Source organism: Podarcis cretensis, assembly GCF_951804945.1.
Source record: "Podarcis cretensis genome assembly, chromosome: 16".
In the NCBI taxonomy this organism is placed as follows: Eukaryota; Metazoa; Chordata; class Lepidosauria; order Squamata; family Lacertidae; genus Podarcis; species Podarcis cretensis.
Window position 1 is genome coordinate 9,154,412 of NC_137186.1, and position 17,058 is coordinate 9,171,469.

The window sequence follows — 17,058 nt, forward strand, 5'->3', positions numbered from 1 at the left end:
TGAAAAGAAGTAAAGAAAGTAACCTGAAAAAGTAAATTTTGTTATTGGAAAACTGTTACAAGGGGATACAATGGAATTCAGTTAGGGGGGATTTGAGGAAGTCAGTTAACAATGAAAACTAAATCGGATCTTAGGAAGATTAAGTGTTTATTTGTATGTTCCTTTTTCTTTATTTTTCTTGTTTTTATTTTTTATTTTTTGTATGTTATATTTGTTATAAACTTGTAAAACCAATAATTTTTTTTTTGAAAAAATAAATAAATAAATAAATAGAGGGCCATATACCCCAACCCTGCCCATAGCAGCCACCCTCTCTCGTTGTAAAAGATGTGAAAGAGTAGAAACTTCCAGTCGCGTGGCCTGATTTTCCAGCTACCAATTGGAGCCCCAGCCCTGTCTAGCTCACGCTGAGCACCGGAGAGAGTTTTGCCTTTGAATGAAACTGCCAGGGCTGCATTTTCAACGGGAAGCAAAGGTTTCTGCTGAGCGCAGGCGTTCTCGAGCCACCCCTGCTCCCCGCCTGCCCCACCGCTGCTCCCCTCAGGCCTGCAAGCCCAGACGGGACTCCGCTGAGCCACCTAGGGCTTATTCCCAGCCGGCTCACGGTGCTCTCTTGTCAAACAGGAGAAGTATTTGTGGTGGGCTGACTGGCGTCCAGGGCCTGGAGGGGTGGCTGGCGTGGCTTGGAGAGAATGTCTTTTTTTTTTAAAGATGATCTTTATTGTTTTTTTTATAATTACATACTATACATACACACACATAGACAGCATCTTAAAAAGCAGAGACATCACCTTGCCAACAAAGGTCCGTATAGTTCAAGCTATGGTTTTCCCAGTAGTGATGTATGGAAGTGAGAGCTGGACCATAAAGAAGGCTGATCGCCGAAGAATGGATGCTTTTGAATTATGGTGCTGGAGGAGACTCTTGAGAGTCCCATGGACTGCAAGAAGATCAAACCTCTCCATTCTGAAGGGAATCAGCCCTGAGTGCTCACTGGAAGGACAGATCCTGAAGCTGAGGCTCCAATACTTTGGCCACCTCATGAGAAGAGAAGACTCCCTGGAAAAGACCCTGATGTTGGGAAAGATGGAGGGCACAAGGAGAAGGGGACGACGGAGGACGAGATGGTTGGATAGTGTTCTCAAAGCTACCAAGATGAGTTTGACCAAACTGCAGGAGGCAGTGGAAGACAGGAGTGCCTGGTGTGCTCTGGTCCATGGGATCACGAAGAGTCGGACACGACTAAACAAAAATACATACACACATTATATTACATTTTACATTTATTCTTGCTCTCAAGAGCTGACTTCCCTCCTTCCTTCTTCCATCTTTTTTGTGTCGTCTTTATCTTTTCGCATTGTCTTTATCCATTTTGTATATAGTTGTTCTTTAATTTTTGTCCATGAAATGTCCGTAAACAAATAAATCTTTGTATATATACAATTCTTGTTGTCTGTCTATATTCATTTACAAATACTGTTCAACCTTGGTCATAATATACATTTTTAATTCATTTTGATATTCTTGTCCAATAAATTTCTTTGGATTTTCCCGTTATGAGGCTTATTTCAGTTCTACTAGTTTCCCTAATTCACATCATCTTCTCTATATATAACATAAATTTCCCCCATTCTTTTTGATATGTTTCATTACCCTGATGTTGAATTTTTGCCATTAGTTTGGCTATTTCTGCATACTCCATAAACTTGTACTGCCACTCTTCTACTGTTGGCAATTGTTGCTGTTTCCACACCTGGGCCAGCAATAGCCTCACGGCTGTTGTTGCATATAAAAACAGTTTCTGGTCATTCTTATCAATATGTCTTGGGGAGAATGTCAGCATACCAGAAGGACTGGCGGAGACAATTAAGAACATCAGACGAGCCCAGTTCTTGAACAGGCTAATGGCCCATCATAGTCCAGCATCCTGTTCTCACAGTGGCCAAAATGCCCCTAAGAACTAGGGAACGAGATAGACTGTGCCTGGAAATGGAGGCTCCGTAAGAATATCAAAAGGGCTTGGCTGCTGGAACTGGCAACTGAACTTAGCTAACAGTAAGAGGAAGCTAACCCAAAATGGATCCAAAGATAAGCAAAATCACCAGCTCTGAAAACACAAACATTATAAAATATAATTACCGGTCCAAATTACACGTCTGGTTAGGCCTGCTGAAAGCAACAGTCTTTAGACAGGCGTCAGAAACAGCGAAGGCGCCTACCTAATATCAAGGGACAGGGAGTTCCAGAGATTAGGTGCTGGCCACCCTGAAAGACAGATTCCTTGCAAGTGTGGAGTGAATTAAATGTACAGCTCTGTTCTGCAGAACAAAGTGGCTGGTCAGGCCTATACTGGGTGTAGATCTCGTTCAATCCCCAGTAAAGGATTCAAAATTGTTGCCTTTGCAGGGTCCCTTTCCAAACCCAACCCTGCCCCTCCCTGAAGGGCTGAAAGGCCAGGTTTTCTCCCTTACCTCCCCTTACTTCTCTCTCTCTCTCCTGATCTCTCTCTGTGTATTTTGTACACAAAAAGGTTTATTGTTCAGCCTCCAAGAAAACAGCTGAAAACCAGCTCCATTCTCTGCAGATTTTAAGGATGAAGGCAGGCACGCTGAACTTCAGAAGAAAAAAAGATACACACACACACACACACACACACACACACACACACGGCCAGAACTCCAGCATCTCTCCTAGTCCCATCATCCCACTGAGAGGTCCCTGGCCTCTTGTTGCTTAGCAACAGATTCCCCACCTGTCCCCTGCATCCTGTTTTCCACACCTGGCTAAACAGAAGGGAGGGAGACTGATGTTGCCAGGGGCAACTGTCCCAGCCGGAAAGACCATTGGGCCTGTTACTCGTGGGGGGGGGGAGCCAGTGGCTGGGGATCCAGAGGCTGTGAGTTCAGATCCCCACATGTGCTTTTAAGAGAGCGTGACTGAGAGCCGGCATGGGCTAGGACCTGGGAGACTGGGGTTCGAATGCCCACTCAGCCATGAAGCTCTCTGAGTGGCTTTGGGCATAATTTACCTCACAGGGTTGTTGTGAGGATAAAATGAGGAGGGAGGGGGGAACCTGGAGCTCCTTGGATGAAAAAGTGGTACATGAATGTAAGAAATCATATTATAATAAGAAATGCAGGGTGCAAGACTTGTCGTGCTTCACAGTTCCTCCCCAGGATTATTGGGAAGTGTAATCTCTGAAGGCTCAGGTGGGAGGAAGTTTCTAGTCCCTAGTGTGAACATGTGCCTGGGGGGCGGGTGGCAAGGCAGCGTAAAACCTGCTCCTTCCCACAAACACGCAGCTGCAGCTGCCAATGTGTATTTTTCTTTCAACTGTTGGTAATAACATTGCAAGATAATTACGCCTTTCAAATTATGCCTTTTGCCAAAAGAATAAACGCCCTTTCTGCTTTGAAATCAGCGGAGCAGAGAGAAGCTGAGAACCAGCTGTAAATTAGCTGTGTGGGGTATTTTTTTTGGGGGAGGGACCTATGGCCCTCCAAATGTTGCTCAGAAAGGAATGCGGCCCTCGATTGCAGCATGTAGTTCTCCTCCATTCGTGGCACCTCGATGCATAGCTGTCAACTTACAGATTTGAAAATAAGGGACCAGCAGCCTTGAAAATAAGGGACCAGCAGCCAAAATAAGGGACCTGCAGCCTCACCTGTTCCAGGCACTCCAATCTTCCTGTCCTCCTGCAGTGTGGTCAAACTCATGCTGGTAGCTTCGAGAACACTGCCCAACCAACTTTGTAACCAGAGGTTCAACTGAATAGAATCTGAATCACATGCACCACAAGGCCTGTGCAGCCTCAACTTAAGATGGCTCCCCGGCCTGGCTTTGCACTGCAAAGTTTGCAGCAGCACGTGCAACAAAATCGCGTCCAGCATTCAAAAACCTCCTCAGCTTGCATTAACTAGCCACACACAAGGCATGCAAGCTCCACCCCCCAGTCGTTCTTAGACTTCTTATTGGGTGAGCAACACAGCCAAGCAACACAGTTGGAGCCTCCCTCCTCCCTGGCCGGTAGGGAGGGAGGGAGAGGAGCTGCTTCCTTTGAAATTTAAGGGACATCATTTAAGGGACATTTAAGGGACATCCATCAATAAGGGACTGCAGCGGGACATGGCGCTGGAATAAGGGACTGTCCCTTCAAATAAGGGACACTTGACAGCTATGCCTCGATGGCAAAAGGAATTTATCGTGACTCAACCCTCACGGATGACAAAGTAGCACACCACAAAAAAAAAATCAGCTTGTGTTTAAGACACGACAGAAGTTCTCTCTTTGTAGTCTGCACCACTGGGTGAAACCACCCACTATTTCCACTTTCTGCCACCGGCCTGCCTCTCCCTTGCTTTCATTCCAAGGAAACTGAACCCTCCCTGCATTAAAGGCGCAGGAGGCCTCCTAAAATTAAAAGCTGGCCACCTTCAGGCAGGACATTGATAAGGCCAAGAGAATCCTAATTTAGGCTCAAGCAAGAGTTGTTAATGGGACGCAGGTGGTGCTGTGAGTTAAACCACAGAGCCTAGGATTTGCCGATCCGAAGGTCGACGGTTCGAATCTCCACAACGGGGTGAGCTCCCGTTGCTCGGTCCCTGCTCCTGCCAACCTAGCAGTATGAAAGCACGTCAAAGTGCAAATAGATAAATAGGTACCGCTCTGGTGGGAAGTTAAACGGCGTTTCCGTGCACTGCTCTGGTTCGCCAGAAGCGGCTTAGTCATGCTGGCCACATGACCCAGAAGCTGTACGCCGGCTCCCTCAGCCAATAAAGCGAGATGAGCACTGCAACCCCAGAGTCGGTCACGACTGGAACTAATGATCAGGGGTCCCTTTATCTTTACCTATCTTTCCGTAATTATTTCTTTCTTTCCCCTTTTCTCTCCCTTTCTCTTTTTTCCTGGTCTCTCCATTTCTTGCCTTTTCTTCTTTCTGAATTTGTTCTTTTTTTAGACCAAGTAGCTGTCTTATCTTAGTATATTGTAAAAAATATACTTCGTGATGGGTATGTATTTTTGAAGATCTATGAATAAGCCTCAGTAAATAAAGTTAATTTAAAAGCAGGAAAAGGGGAAAAAGAAAAGAAAAATAGTTGTTCACAACCCGAGGAGAAGATGGCTAGATGCCAGCAGTCCCTCAGGACAGATCCTGGCAACGAGATCAAGTTCCTGCTTCTACCAGCCTCAATCTCTGGGGACCCCCCATGACACTGCATAAGAGGGAGATGCTATATCACACCCAATTCCCTGCTTCACCGCTCAAGCTTGCCACCAACATTCTCATCCGGTGAGTTGCTTTTAGCTCCTTTTATTCTTCATCGCTTTATCTGAAACAGCTATGCATCCTAAATTTCACATCTATCTGTACTTCTCAACTGGCTTGCTTTTCCTCTCTGTGATGCTTTCTTGATTGTTTCCACCTCAGCCTTCCCCAAACTCCTTCCCCCAGCGGCTCTTTTAGTTATTCTAGCTCAAACGGAGCCTCCTTGTGCAAGGACAGTCTACCACAGAATGCCTGCTTCTGGGGGATGAACAGCAGGGAAGGAAAGGCTGCTGCCTTCAGGCCTCGCTTTAGGGGCTTCCAGGATGCCCTCTGTTGGAAACAGGATGCTGGGCAAATCCTTGGTTTGATCCAGAAAGGCAATATGGCAGTAACTCGCAACCAAGACTTGATTGGAGCCAGTCACTATACTGGCCAGGCAGTAGGCAAATTTAGGGGATCACGGCCGGTTCGGTTGTGCTGGCTGCAGCATGGTTTTCTCAAAAACAACTCATGCCAGATGGATCTCATTTTTGAAAAGAGTTACAAGCTTGGTGGATCAGGGGAATGCTGTGGACATTATCGTATCTTGATTTCAGTAAGGCTTTTGACAAAGCCCCCCATGATATTTTTGTGGAGAAGCTGGTCAAATGTGAGCTGGACAAGATAACTGTTAGGTGGATTTGCAGCTGGTTGGCTGAGCGAACCCAAAGAGGGCTCACAAACGTTCCCCATCACCCTGGGAAATTTAGGTTTGATTTAGGTTTGATGAGGCCCTAAGCTACGGAAGGTAATGGGGCCCTTTATATGTCCAGCTGTCCTTTGTCAACAACAAATTGCCGCTGGTTTTTTTGTGCTGAATATATGCTATACGGTAATTTATGGACCTAATAGGTATCTAAAGCCATTTGCACATAACAAAATATGTATTTTATCAAAGTAATTGATACAGAAATGAGCAAACCAGTGATATTTTAGGGAGCAGGCTAGCAGGCGGGGCCCATGACTTACATCATAGGAGCCTACACAACACAAAACACTGTATTTAGGTTTTATTTTACAGTGGTACCTCGGGTTAAGTACTTGATTTGTTCCGGAGGTCCGTTCTTAACCTGAAAGTGTTCTTAACCTGAAGCACCACTTTAGCTAATAGGGCCTCCTGCTGCTGCCGCGCCGCCAGAACACGATTTCTGTTCTCATCCTGAAGCAAAGTTCTTAACCTGAAGCACTATTTCTGGGTTAGCAGAGTTTGTAACCTGAAGCGTATGTAACCTGGAGCGTATGTAACCCAAGGTACCACTGTATTTGTTTTTTTATCTTATATTTTTGAAATGTACATCCAGGTGTTTTTTTCCCTTTAAATTTTTTGGGGGCCCCCAAGAGAGTGGGGCCCTAAGATATAGCTTGTTTAGCTTATACGTAAATCCGGCACTTCCCCCCAGCCAACCAGCCCTCTTTTCCCAGCCCTAACTGGAGATGGCAGGGATCAAACTGGGAGCCTTCTGCACTCAAAGCAGGTACTCTGCCAGGGAGTCACAGCCTTCTCCCCTTATTTCGGGCTGGGAGCAAGCCCTTCCTGGAAGAAGAGGAGGCTTTTTCTCTCCAGATGTCCACGCAGATTCCAGATGTGCACGTCACATGAGCTGTTCAGAGGTCCCACACCCACACAACCCTGCATGTTAAAATGTAGCTCTGAATTTTGCCCGTGGCTATCAGAAGCTGGCAAATCCCCAGCCTGCAATCTCTAGGCCAGCCAACGCCTTTTCCACATTACAACATCTCTTTGTGAGTCAGAGTCCAGCTAAATCAATCCAGATCCTTCATTCGTATTTGGGTTTTGGGAGAGACAACCGAGAAGGAAACTGGGCTCCTGTTTCTTGACCTTTTAGAAAGAGCTCACTAACTCGTCTGGGGCTGCTTGGCGATTCCAGAGGCCGCTGTTGCCAAATTATCGTTCTGCCTCTGAAGAATTTCTGAAGAAAAGAAAAGAAATTCTGCCTCTGAAGAGCAGAATTAACAGAATTAACATGTGAACAGGCAAAAGCTTTTGCCTGACACAGAGATAATAATAATAATAATAATAATAATAATAATAATAATAATAATAATAATTTATTATTTATACCCCGCCCATCTGGCTGAGTTTCCCCAGCCACTCTGGGCGGCTCCCAATCAAGTGTTAAAAACAGTACAGCATTAAATATTAAAAACTTCCCTGAACAGATGTCTTTTAAAGATAGGATAGCTGCTTATTTCCTTCACATCTGAAGGGAGGTTGTTCCACAGGGTGGGCGCCACTACCGAGAAGGCCCTCTGTCTGGTTCCCTGTAACCTCACTTCTCGCAATGAGGGAACCGCCAGAAGGCCCTTGGAGCTGGACCTCAGTGTCCAGGCTGAACGATGGGGGTGGAGATGCTCCTTCAGGTATACTGGACCGAGGCCGTTTAGGGCTTTAAAGGTCAGCACCAACACTTTGAACTGTGCTCGGAAAAGTACTGGGAGTCAATGCAGATCTCTCAGAACCGGTGTTATGTGGTCTCGGCAGCCACTCCCAGTCACCAGTCTAGCTGCCGCATTCTGGATTAATTGCAGTTTCTGGGTCACCTTCAAAGGTAGCCCCACGTAGAGCGCATTGCAGTAGTCCAAGTGGGAGATAACCAGAGCATGCACCACTCTGGCGAGACAGTCCGCGGGCAGATAAAGTAAGGGGGGGGGTGAGAAATGTCTGCAGGTGACATTTCTGGACTGTTGCTAAAAGGCACGGTCAGGGGAGGAGTGGGCAGCGATCCTTGCAAGCAGGGGATGCACAGTAACTCTGTCCATGCTCTGGCGCACCGTTCTCCTGCATCATTTATTAGTTGATATTTTATTGAAACATAAATTCAAATATAAAGCAGTAAAGCGATACAAAAAGAAGATAAAATCAAAACATAGAACTGTGTAAAGGGGAGGGGAAGCGTTATATGAACATATACAAAAATTTGATATTATTATCCCTGTACTAATAGAAATATTAGCAGCCTACTGCATTTTGTATACATTCGTTCCAAATATTGCTGTGTTTATCCAAGCAGTCTACATCTGTAAGCCATCTGTTCATAGGTTGCAAGTGTTATCATATGATCGATCCACTGATTAAAGGATATATTATCTTCTAGTTCATCAATATCAGCCTCTTGGCTACCATGAGAACGCGTAAAATCTGTTTTTGTTGTCCAGTTAACTTCCATATAGTAGGCATATACCTTCTCCGGCATGTTTTTAAGCTTCAAATACAGCTGTATCACCCACAGGCCTGTCAGCTTGGCAATGAGAGATGCCGTACAGGGTGAAAATCTCAGTAACTTCTACAACAAGGGTCTCCAAAATACCTTTCAGCTCCTCCCTTGGTTGTGAGGCAGCCAGGGAAGTTCCTATTCTTTTCTTCCCTCAAAAGGTCTCTAGAAATCTAAAAGAGGAAGTTTTCTCTTTCACTTCCACTTCCTCTTTCAGATCTTCAGGCTTCTTAGGGAACTCAAGATTAATTCAGCTGAGTCCTACTTTTGGGAACTGTGAAGGGTGCATTTTGTGGGCACTTTCTCTCTTCCTGTCTCACGGTATGCTAGACCAAGTGTCCCTATTGCCCAGGGTCCACAGTCCCGGAATTGCAGAAGCCGCCCCGGTTTCTGGTTCGATCCCAGAATGTCCTACTTTTCCTTAGGACGTCCCTATCTTCATCGGAGAAATGTAGGAGGGCATGGAGTTAAGTAACTATACAATCTTTAGAAGACATCTGTAGCTCTGTACAGTGGTACCTCAGGTTACATACACTTCAGGTTACATACGCTTCAGGTTACAGACTCTGCTAACCCAGAAATAGTACCTCAGGTTAAGAACTTTGTTTCAGGATGAGAACAGAAATCGTGCTCCAGCGGCGCAGCAGCAGCAGGAGGCCCCATTAGCTAAAGTGGTGCTTCAGGTTAAGAATAGTTTCAGGTTAAGCACGGACCTCCGGAACGAATTAAGTACTTAACTCGAGGTACCACTGTACAGGAAAGTTGTTTTTTTTAAGTTTGATGTTTTATTATGTTTTTATATATGTTGGAAGCTGCCCACAGTGGTTGGCACAACCCAGACAGATAGGCAGGCTGTAAACAACAACAACAACAACAGAGGAATAGGACGTTCCTATTTTCATCGGAGAAATGTTGGGAGGGGGAAGTAGTGACCAGAATTGGTGGGACTCACATCACTCTTTCCAGAATCCAAATGTGCATCGTCACTAGATAGATAGATAGATAGATAGATAGATAGATAGATAGATAGATATAATTTATTACTATCAGAGACCAGCTTGTAAAACACACTTGGGGATACAGTCACAGAAGGAAAACACTGTCACTAATCAAAATATCCACATGGACTCCAGCTTACTTCCCAAGTTTGTGGGAGGTAACGGATATTTCTATTTGTTATTCTTTGAATAAAGTAATAATTAAAAATCCAAATAGGCCCTGAAAGGTTGGCAACCCCTGCCTTAAACGGCACAGGAACACCACACACACACACCCCGAGTCTGGATGCTGGAAACCTTAATCTTTAACACACCATTCTCGAATCTGTTTGCTAGCATGAGCTCATGCGGACGGTTGCATCACCTTGAGCAGGATCCCAGCCCCACCTTGGTCACAGCTAACTGGATTTGAATTCAAGCTGCCTGATTCACAGGTGGGTTCGGCCCTCTGGTGGCTTCAATGCCTGGTTAACCACAAAGCAGCCATTTCAACATTGTGTTTGTTTTAGAGTTTATGCGACTTGTTGTTCCTCTTGGCTGATGAAGCGAAGGCTTGGCAACGGAGATCGATGCCAGGGAGGCTGTGGGAACAGGTGGGAAACTTCGCCAGCTGATGCGCCGAGCATCATGTGCCGATGCTTAGAGCTGTAGAATCTGTGGCCCACCAAACCGGCAGGTGGGGTGTAGTTTAGGGAGAAAGCACCCCAGCAAATATATTTCACAAGCATCTGCTTATGAAGAACATACTGGCCTCGGTCCAGTATACCTGAAGGAGCGTCTCCACCCCCATGGTTCTACCCGGACACTGAGGTCCAGCTCCGAGGGCCTTCTGGCGGTTCCCTCACTGCAAGAAGCCAAGTTAAAGGGAATCAGGCAGAGGGCCTTCTCGGTAGTGGCGCCCGCCCTGTGGAACACCCTCCCACCAGATGTCAAAGAAAAAAACAACTACCAGACTTTTAGAAGGCATCTGAAGGCAGCCTTGTTTAGGGAAGCTTTTATGATTAATAGGTTATTGTATTTTAATATTGTGTGGGAAGCCGCCCAGAGTGGTTGGGGAAATCCAGCCAAATGGGCGGGGTATAAATAATATATTATTATTATTATTATTATTATTATTATTATTATTATTATTACTACAGTATTACCTCGGATTAAGTTGAGCATGATCAGCACTCACTCAGATGTTTCAGCATCCCTTCCCCATCAGTTTTATTTTCCCCAAACATGTTCATTCATTTTTTTGTAATTTCCGTAAACATTGGGGTTCCCTCGGGGTCTGCTGCTCTCTCCCTCATGCATGTGGGTGTCTCCCAAAAGTGGCACCGTCCACAGATTTGAGGTGATTAGCGAAGGAAACGCTCTGCCCTTTGGATCCGCCGAGAGTTCCAGAAGCTATTAGTTAATTTGTTGTAAAGGTTAATGAATGGAGGAAACTGCTGTAGAGGGGAGAGGCTAATCCATAGAGGGAGAGGTGAATGCATATATATATCTACTACAATAAATGCTTCAGGGGAAAGTGCTTGTGTTCAGGCTGCCAGCCAGGCCAGCCACACCCTTTCCAAACAACTCCATTCTGCTACAGCCGCAACCAACATTCTGCAGCCATTGAGCATGTTGTTGCTTAGTCGTTTAGTCGTGTCCGACTCTTCGTGACCCCCCTGGACCAGAGTACGCCAGGCACTCCTGTCTTCCACTGCCTCCCGCAATTTGGTCAAACTCATGCTGGTGGCTTCGAGAACACTGTCCAACCATCTCGTCCTCTGTCCTCCCCTTCTCCTTGTGCCCTCCATCTTTCCCAACATCAAGGTCTTTTCCAGGGAGTCTTCTCTTCTCATGAGGTGGCCAAAGTCTTGGAGCCTCAGCTTCACGATCTTTCCTTCCAGTGAGCACTCAGGGCTGATTTCCTTCAGAATGGATGCGTTTGATCTTCTTGCAGTCCATGGGACTCTCAAGAGTCTCCTCCAGCACCAGAATTCAAAAGCATCAATTCTTCAGTGATCATCCTTCTTTACGGTCCAGCTCTCACTTCCATACATCACTACTGGGAAAACCATAGCTTTAACTATACGGACCTTTGTTGGCAAGGTGATGTCTCTGCTTTTTAAGATGCTGTCTAGGTTTGTCATTGCTTTTCTCCCAAGAAGCAGGCGTCTTTTAATTTTGTGACTGCTGTCACCATCTGCAGTGATCATGGAGCCCAAGAAAGTAAAATCTCTCACTGCCTCCATTTCTTCCCTTTCTATTTGCCAGGAGGTGATGGGCCCAGTGGCCATGATCTTCGTTTTTTTGATGTTGAGCTTCAGACCATATTTTGCGCTCTCCTCTTTGGGGCCATTGAGCATGCTCAGCCCTTATTTGGCTCTGCTGGGTTCCTTTCTCCCTCCCTCCAAGCTTGCTGATATATCCCCCTCATTACCAAGGGATGCCATTCTGGCTGCGTAAGGATCCAGGTTCAGAGAGCAAGTTCACTATTCACTTAAAAGGGCTGGGGATCCTATTTCAGCCTAAGGGCCACCTTCCCCTTTGAGAAACCTCCCAGGGGCCACATGCCAGCGATGGGTGGGTGTCAAAAGTAGGCGGAGTGATGGGTGTAAATTTTCACTTTGGGCAGTAAACTAGTTTCTAATCTCATTCACAAATCCCTCTCCCTATTCTCCATCCAGGGAAACCAGTGGTGTTATCAGAGTTCAATGATATGGCCCAAGAGCCACATTCCCTTCTGGGAAACATTCTGGGGGCCACGGGCCAGGGTGGGCGGGGCAAATGTGACAAGGGCGAGCTAGCAATAAATCACAGAGAGTAAGTGAAGGTAACTATTTGAGGAAACCGGATCTGCTAAAGAGTGCCAGGCCTAGTAAGCACAGCAATTCTTCTTCGGTGGGTCTTGCCCCTATACGGCAGTTGCAGAGACTGAAGGCCCCCTCTTTCCCACAGCTGTCCTAAACCTCCTCCTTTCTCCAGTTTCCCCCAAGCAATCTGAGACTGTGCCTGTGCAAAGCTAACTTCTTCTCCACTCTTTTCATGCCTCTTCTGGTTCTGGGAGACCAGAGAAGAGGGGAGTTTGTTGCAGCAGGAGAGGGAGGCCAGCCTGACTCATCTCTGCCTCTTGGCCTTCCTACTCTCCAGTGTCACGGTCTGGTTTACGGGCGGTCAAAGTCCTGGTGGAGGATGTCGGGAATGGGGGCAAGATGGTGGGGTGGGAGCAGGAAGGAGAGTCAGGAAGCCAGGAGTCAAGAAGCCACGGGTCTGAGGGTCATGAGTCAAGGAGCCAAACGCAGCAAGACAGGGAGCGTGTTGCTGTGGCAAAGAACCAAAGGGAGATGCTGACCTTATATCCCTTCCCGGCTCTTGCCACCTGGTGCTGTGAGTTACCAATCGGCCTCACCTGTGTGGCTGTGCCTTGCCTCTTTAAAATTAGGAAAGCCCCAGTCCTGCGAAGCCCTACCGGTCACAGGGCCTGGCTCCTGCACACACTCCTGACATCCAGTTTCTGCTTCTGCTTCTGCTTCTGGACTCCTCTCTGCCACAGATTCTCCCCGCTCACTAAACCCTGTTGCCTCTTCGGCTTCCGACACCTCCTCCTCCCAGTCTCCACCCTCTTCTCCCTCTGACCACTTACACTGTCATCCCACTACCCATCTCCAAGCTCTGAACCTCCTTCCCTTGGGGGTCCTCCAGTCGATGCCTCCCACCATTCCTCTGCGTCCAACAAAATGTAAAAATTTGTGACTGTACAGTCGGCTAGCTTCCACACACACACAAACTCTCACACACCCCTCTCTGTTCTCCATCCAGACAAGGAAAAGGCATGGGCAGAGTTTAAGGGCACATTCCAAGTGGGCAAAAGTACTCAAGGTGCGAAACATAAGGGCCCAATGAGGGGCGTGGTCTTGGGAGAGTCTTGTGGGCCAGATAGAGAGGCCTGGTGGGTCACATGTGACCTGCGGGTCGCAGGTTCCCCACCCCTGGCATATACAACGGAGTACATCATATGATTGGAAGGGACGCGGGTGGCGCTGTGGGTTAAACCACTGAGCCTAGGACTTGCCGATCAGAAGGTCGGAGGTTCGAATCCCCGCGATGGGGTGAGCTTCCGTTGCTCAGTCCCTGTTCCTGCCAACCTAGCAGTTCGAAAGCACGTCAAAGTGCAAGTAGATAAATAGCTACCACTCCGGCGGGAAGGTAAAGGCCTTTCTGTGCCCTGCTCTGGTTCACCAGAAGTGGCTTAGTCATGCTAGCCACATGACCCGGAAGCTGTACGCCGGCTCCCTCGGCCAATAAAGCGAGATGAGCGCCGCAACCCCAGAGTCGGCCACGACTGGACCTAATGGTCAGGGGTCCCTTTACCTTTACATCATATGATTAGGGCTGCCTCACCTGCCAACTCAAATGCTACAAACTGCAAATCTAAAGTGCTGGGAGTGGGAAGCGTCGAGATCACGCTGGTGCTGGGTGTGTTCGCCCAGGGCTGGCCAGCCGTTCCCAGGGAAATCCCTACCTGTGCTAATGGAGCCCTTATCAACTTGTTTCCACCCTCCTTAATTGCAGAGTTGTTCGCTGCTGCTTCTAATGTGTGCTTGCTTGCAAGATCTCTTTTTATGTATATGCACCCAGAATGAGCTTCCCAAGCTTGCACCCAGGGCGAATGCTGTATAATCAAAGGCTTTATGGCCTGAGCTGCCCCACAGGTTGAAATCAAGAAACCAAGGGCCCTCCCGTTCCTGGGTTGCCCTCCAACATTTCTCTGGTAAAAATAGGGACGTCCTAAGGAAAAGCAGGGATACGGATGGTGCTGTGGGTTAAACCACAGAGCCTACGTCTTGCCGATCAGAAGGTCGGTGGTTTGAATCCCCGCGACGGGGTGAGCTCCTGTTGCTTGGTCCCAGCTCCTGCCAACCTAGCAGTTCGAAAGAACACCAGTGCAAGTAGATAAATAGGTACTGCTCCAGCGGGAAGGTAAACGGCGTTTGCGTGCGCTGCTCTGGTTCGCCAGAAGCGGCTTAGTCATGCTGGCCACATGACCCGGAAGCTGTACGCTGGCTCCCTCAGCCAATAAAACGAGATAAGCGCTGCAACCCCAGAGTTGGCCACAACTGGACCTAATGGTCAGGGGTCCCTTTACCTTTTAAGGAAAAGTGGGACATTGGGGGATCAAATCAGAAACAGGGACAGCTTCTGTAAATCCTGGACCGTCCCTGGAAAATAGGGACACTTGGAGGGTCTGGATCAGGCTCTTCGTATGTTCTTAACCGTGTGCTCCTTCAGGAGGAAGGGCAGGATATCAATTTAATGAAGAAATGAACAAATCCCGCCATACAGTTCACTTCCCTGCTTTCTCCTTTTCAGATCCTGCCTGGCCGATGGACATGGAGACGCCTCTGGAGAAAGCCCTGGCGACGCTTGTGTACACCTTCCACAAATACTCAGGGAAAGAAGGGGATAAGTTTACTCTGAGCAAAGGAGAGCTGAAGGAGCTGGTGAAGAAGGAGTTGGCACTTGGAGAGGTCGGTGCCCCAGGGGATCGGGGGAATGGTGGCCCCAAAACACAATGTGAGGTTGGGGAAACCAGCGTTCCACCTTCAAGATGTGCATCTTCCATCAGGACCCCACGGCTGAGTGGCAGAGCATCTGCCTTGCATGCAGAAGGTCCCGGGTTCGAGTCCTGACATCTCCTGGTAGGACTGGGAAAGACTCCCAGACTGAAACCCTGGAGAGCCATGGACAGTCAGTGGCGAGGGGGCTGATCCTGATACACATCCTTGGAGGGGAACAGGAGGTGCAGCAAGTCAAAATGTGGGGCTTGCGCATGGGACAAACAGTGGGGAGTTTGGATAAGTCTTTCCTCCCTTTCCCCATCTTTCCCTTATTCACTTTATGCCTTAATTTCCTTCCAGGTGACTGACTTTCCTTTTAAAAAAAAATATCAAACTTTATTTAACATAATGATTACAAAATACAGGCCAAATACATACAAATACATATGGTACATATATTTTCCAGATAAGCACACATATATAAAAAAGAACAAAAAAGAAAAAAGGAAGAAAAGGAAAAAGAAAAAAGAAGAAAAATTGGAAGAAGAAAAATTGGAAGAATTTCTTCCAAATTTATTCTACAAATATCTCAATAATAAAATTTCATTGATTGACTTCCATCGCTTACATTGCACTTCCTATATACATTTTAAGCAAATTTATATCTGTTATTCCGTATTTTTCCCATACAATCTCATACAAATATTCTAATCAATAAGTTTTCTAAATCTTTCATAAAATCTATTCTAAACACAGCCAATACTTTACACTTAACCCTCCCTCCCTCCCTCCCTCCCTTCCTTCCTTCCTTCCTTCCTTCCTTCTTTCAGGGCAATATCCCATCTCAGTCTTAAAGTAAACCCATTAAAATGAATGAGCATGATGTAATATATTTCAGTGAATGGCAATGGATCTGAATACAGCTTAGGCCCTATTCACGCCATATATTTAAAGCACTATGATACCTCTTTAAACAGTCATGGCTTCCCCTAAATAATTCTGGGAGCTGCGGTTTGTTAAAGGTGCCAAGAGTTCTTAGGAAGCCCCAATTCCCTACAACTTCCAGAGTGGTTTAACAACCAGTCCTGCTTCCCAGGAACTCTGGGAACTCTGTAGCTCTGTAGCAGGAAATAGCCGACGTCTCATAACAACTCTCAGCACCCTTAACAAATGACAGCTCCCATAATTCTTTGGGGGAAGTCATGACTATTTAAAGTATTAAAGGTAAAGGGACCCCTGACCAATAGGTCCAGTCGTGACCGACTCTGGGGTTGCGGCGCTCATCTCGCTTTATTGGCCGAGGGAGCCGGCGTACTGCTTCCGGGTCATGTGGCCAGCATGACTAAGCTGCTTCTGGCGAACCAGAGCAGCGCACGCAAACGCCGTTTACCTTCCCGCTGGAGCGGTACCTATTTATCGGCTTGCACTTTGACGTGCTTTTGAACTGCTAGGTTGGCAGGAGCAAGGACCGAACAACGGGAGCTCACCCCGTCGTGGGATTCGAACCGTCGACCTTCTGATCGGCGAGTCCTAGGCTCTGTGGTTTAACCCACAGCGCCACCCACGTCCCATTTAAAGTATTGGAGAGCTATAAATGTATCACGTGAATATGGCCTTGGTTGGATGCAATCCTTAAGTTGTGAAAGAGAGTTAAATTTGTGAGGGGGGTTCAGTGCCCCCCATAATCAGACGTGTACCCCAATCTCTCCCCTCTCTCTTTCCTTTGCCCCCCTTTCCCTCGCAGAAGATGAAGGCAGGCGGAATTGACAAGCTGATGGGCACCCTGGACAAGAACAAGGATGATGAGATTGACTTCAAGGAGTACACGGGCTTCCTGACGGCCCTCTGCATGACCTACAACGATTTCTTCCAGCAGGATTCAAAATAAGGGAGAGGATGGGGTAAATCTCCAGCAGTCGGTGCCCTGCATCACCCAGAGCCCATGTGGCATCTTTAAATAAAGGTCTCGACCTCCAGAAACTGGTTCA

General features: G+C 47.1%; 1 protein-coding gene across 4 annotated transcripts; it reads left to right on the plus strand.

The window, feature by feature from the left end:
• Window positions 1–2,755: 2,755 nt before the first annotated feature.
• S100A5 (S100 calcium binding protein A5) lies at window positions 2,756–17,058 on the plus strand. 4 transcript variants are annotated; one of them, XM_079958568.1, is made up of 3 exons: window positions 2,756–2,896; window positions 14,883–15,040; window positions 16,815–17,058. In XM_079958568.1, exons 2-3 carry the CDS (start codon window positions 14,897–14,899, stop codon window positions 16,956–16,958), a joined length of 288 nt encoding a protein of 95 aa, XP_079814694.1. In that variant the 5' UTR covers window positions 2,756–2,896; window positions 14,883–14,896; the 3' UTR covers window positions 16,959–17,058. The 4 variants fall into 4 exon arrangements, with proteins under 4 accessions (XP_079814694.1, XP_079814693.1, XP_079814695.1 ...); XM_079958567.1 differs by lacking the exon at window positions 2,756–2,896 and adding an exon at window positions 5,093–5,290; XM_079958569.1 differs by lacking the exon at window positions 2,756–2,896 and adding an exon at window positions 9,846–9,970.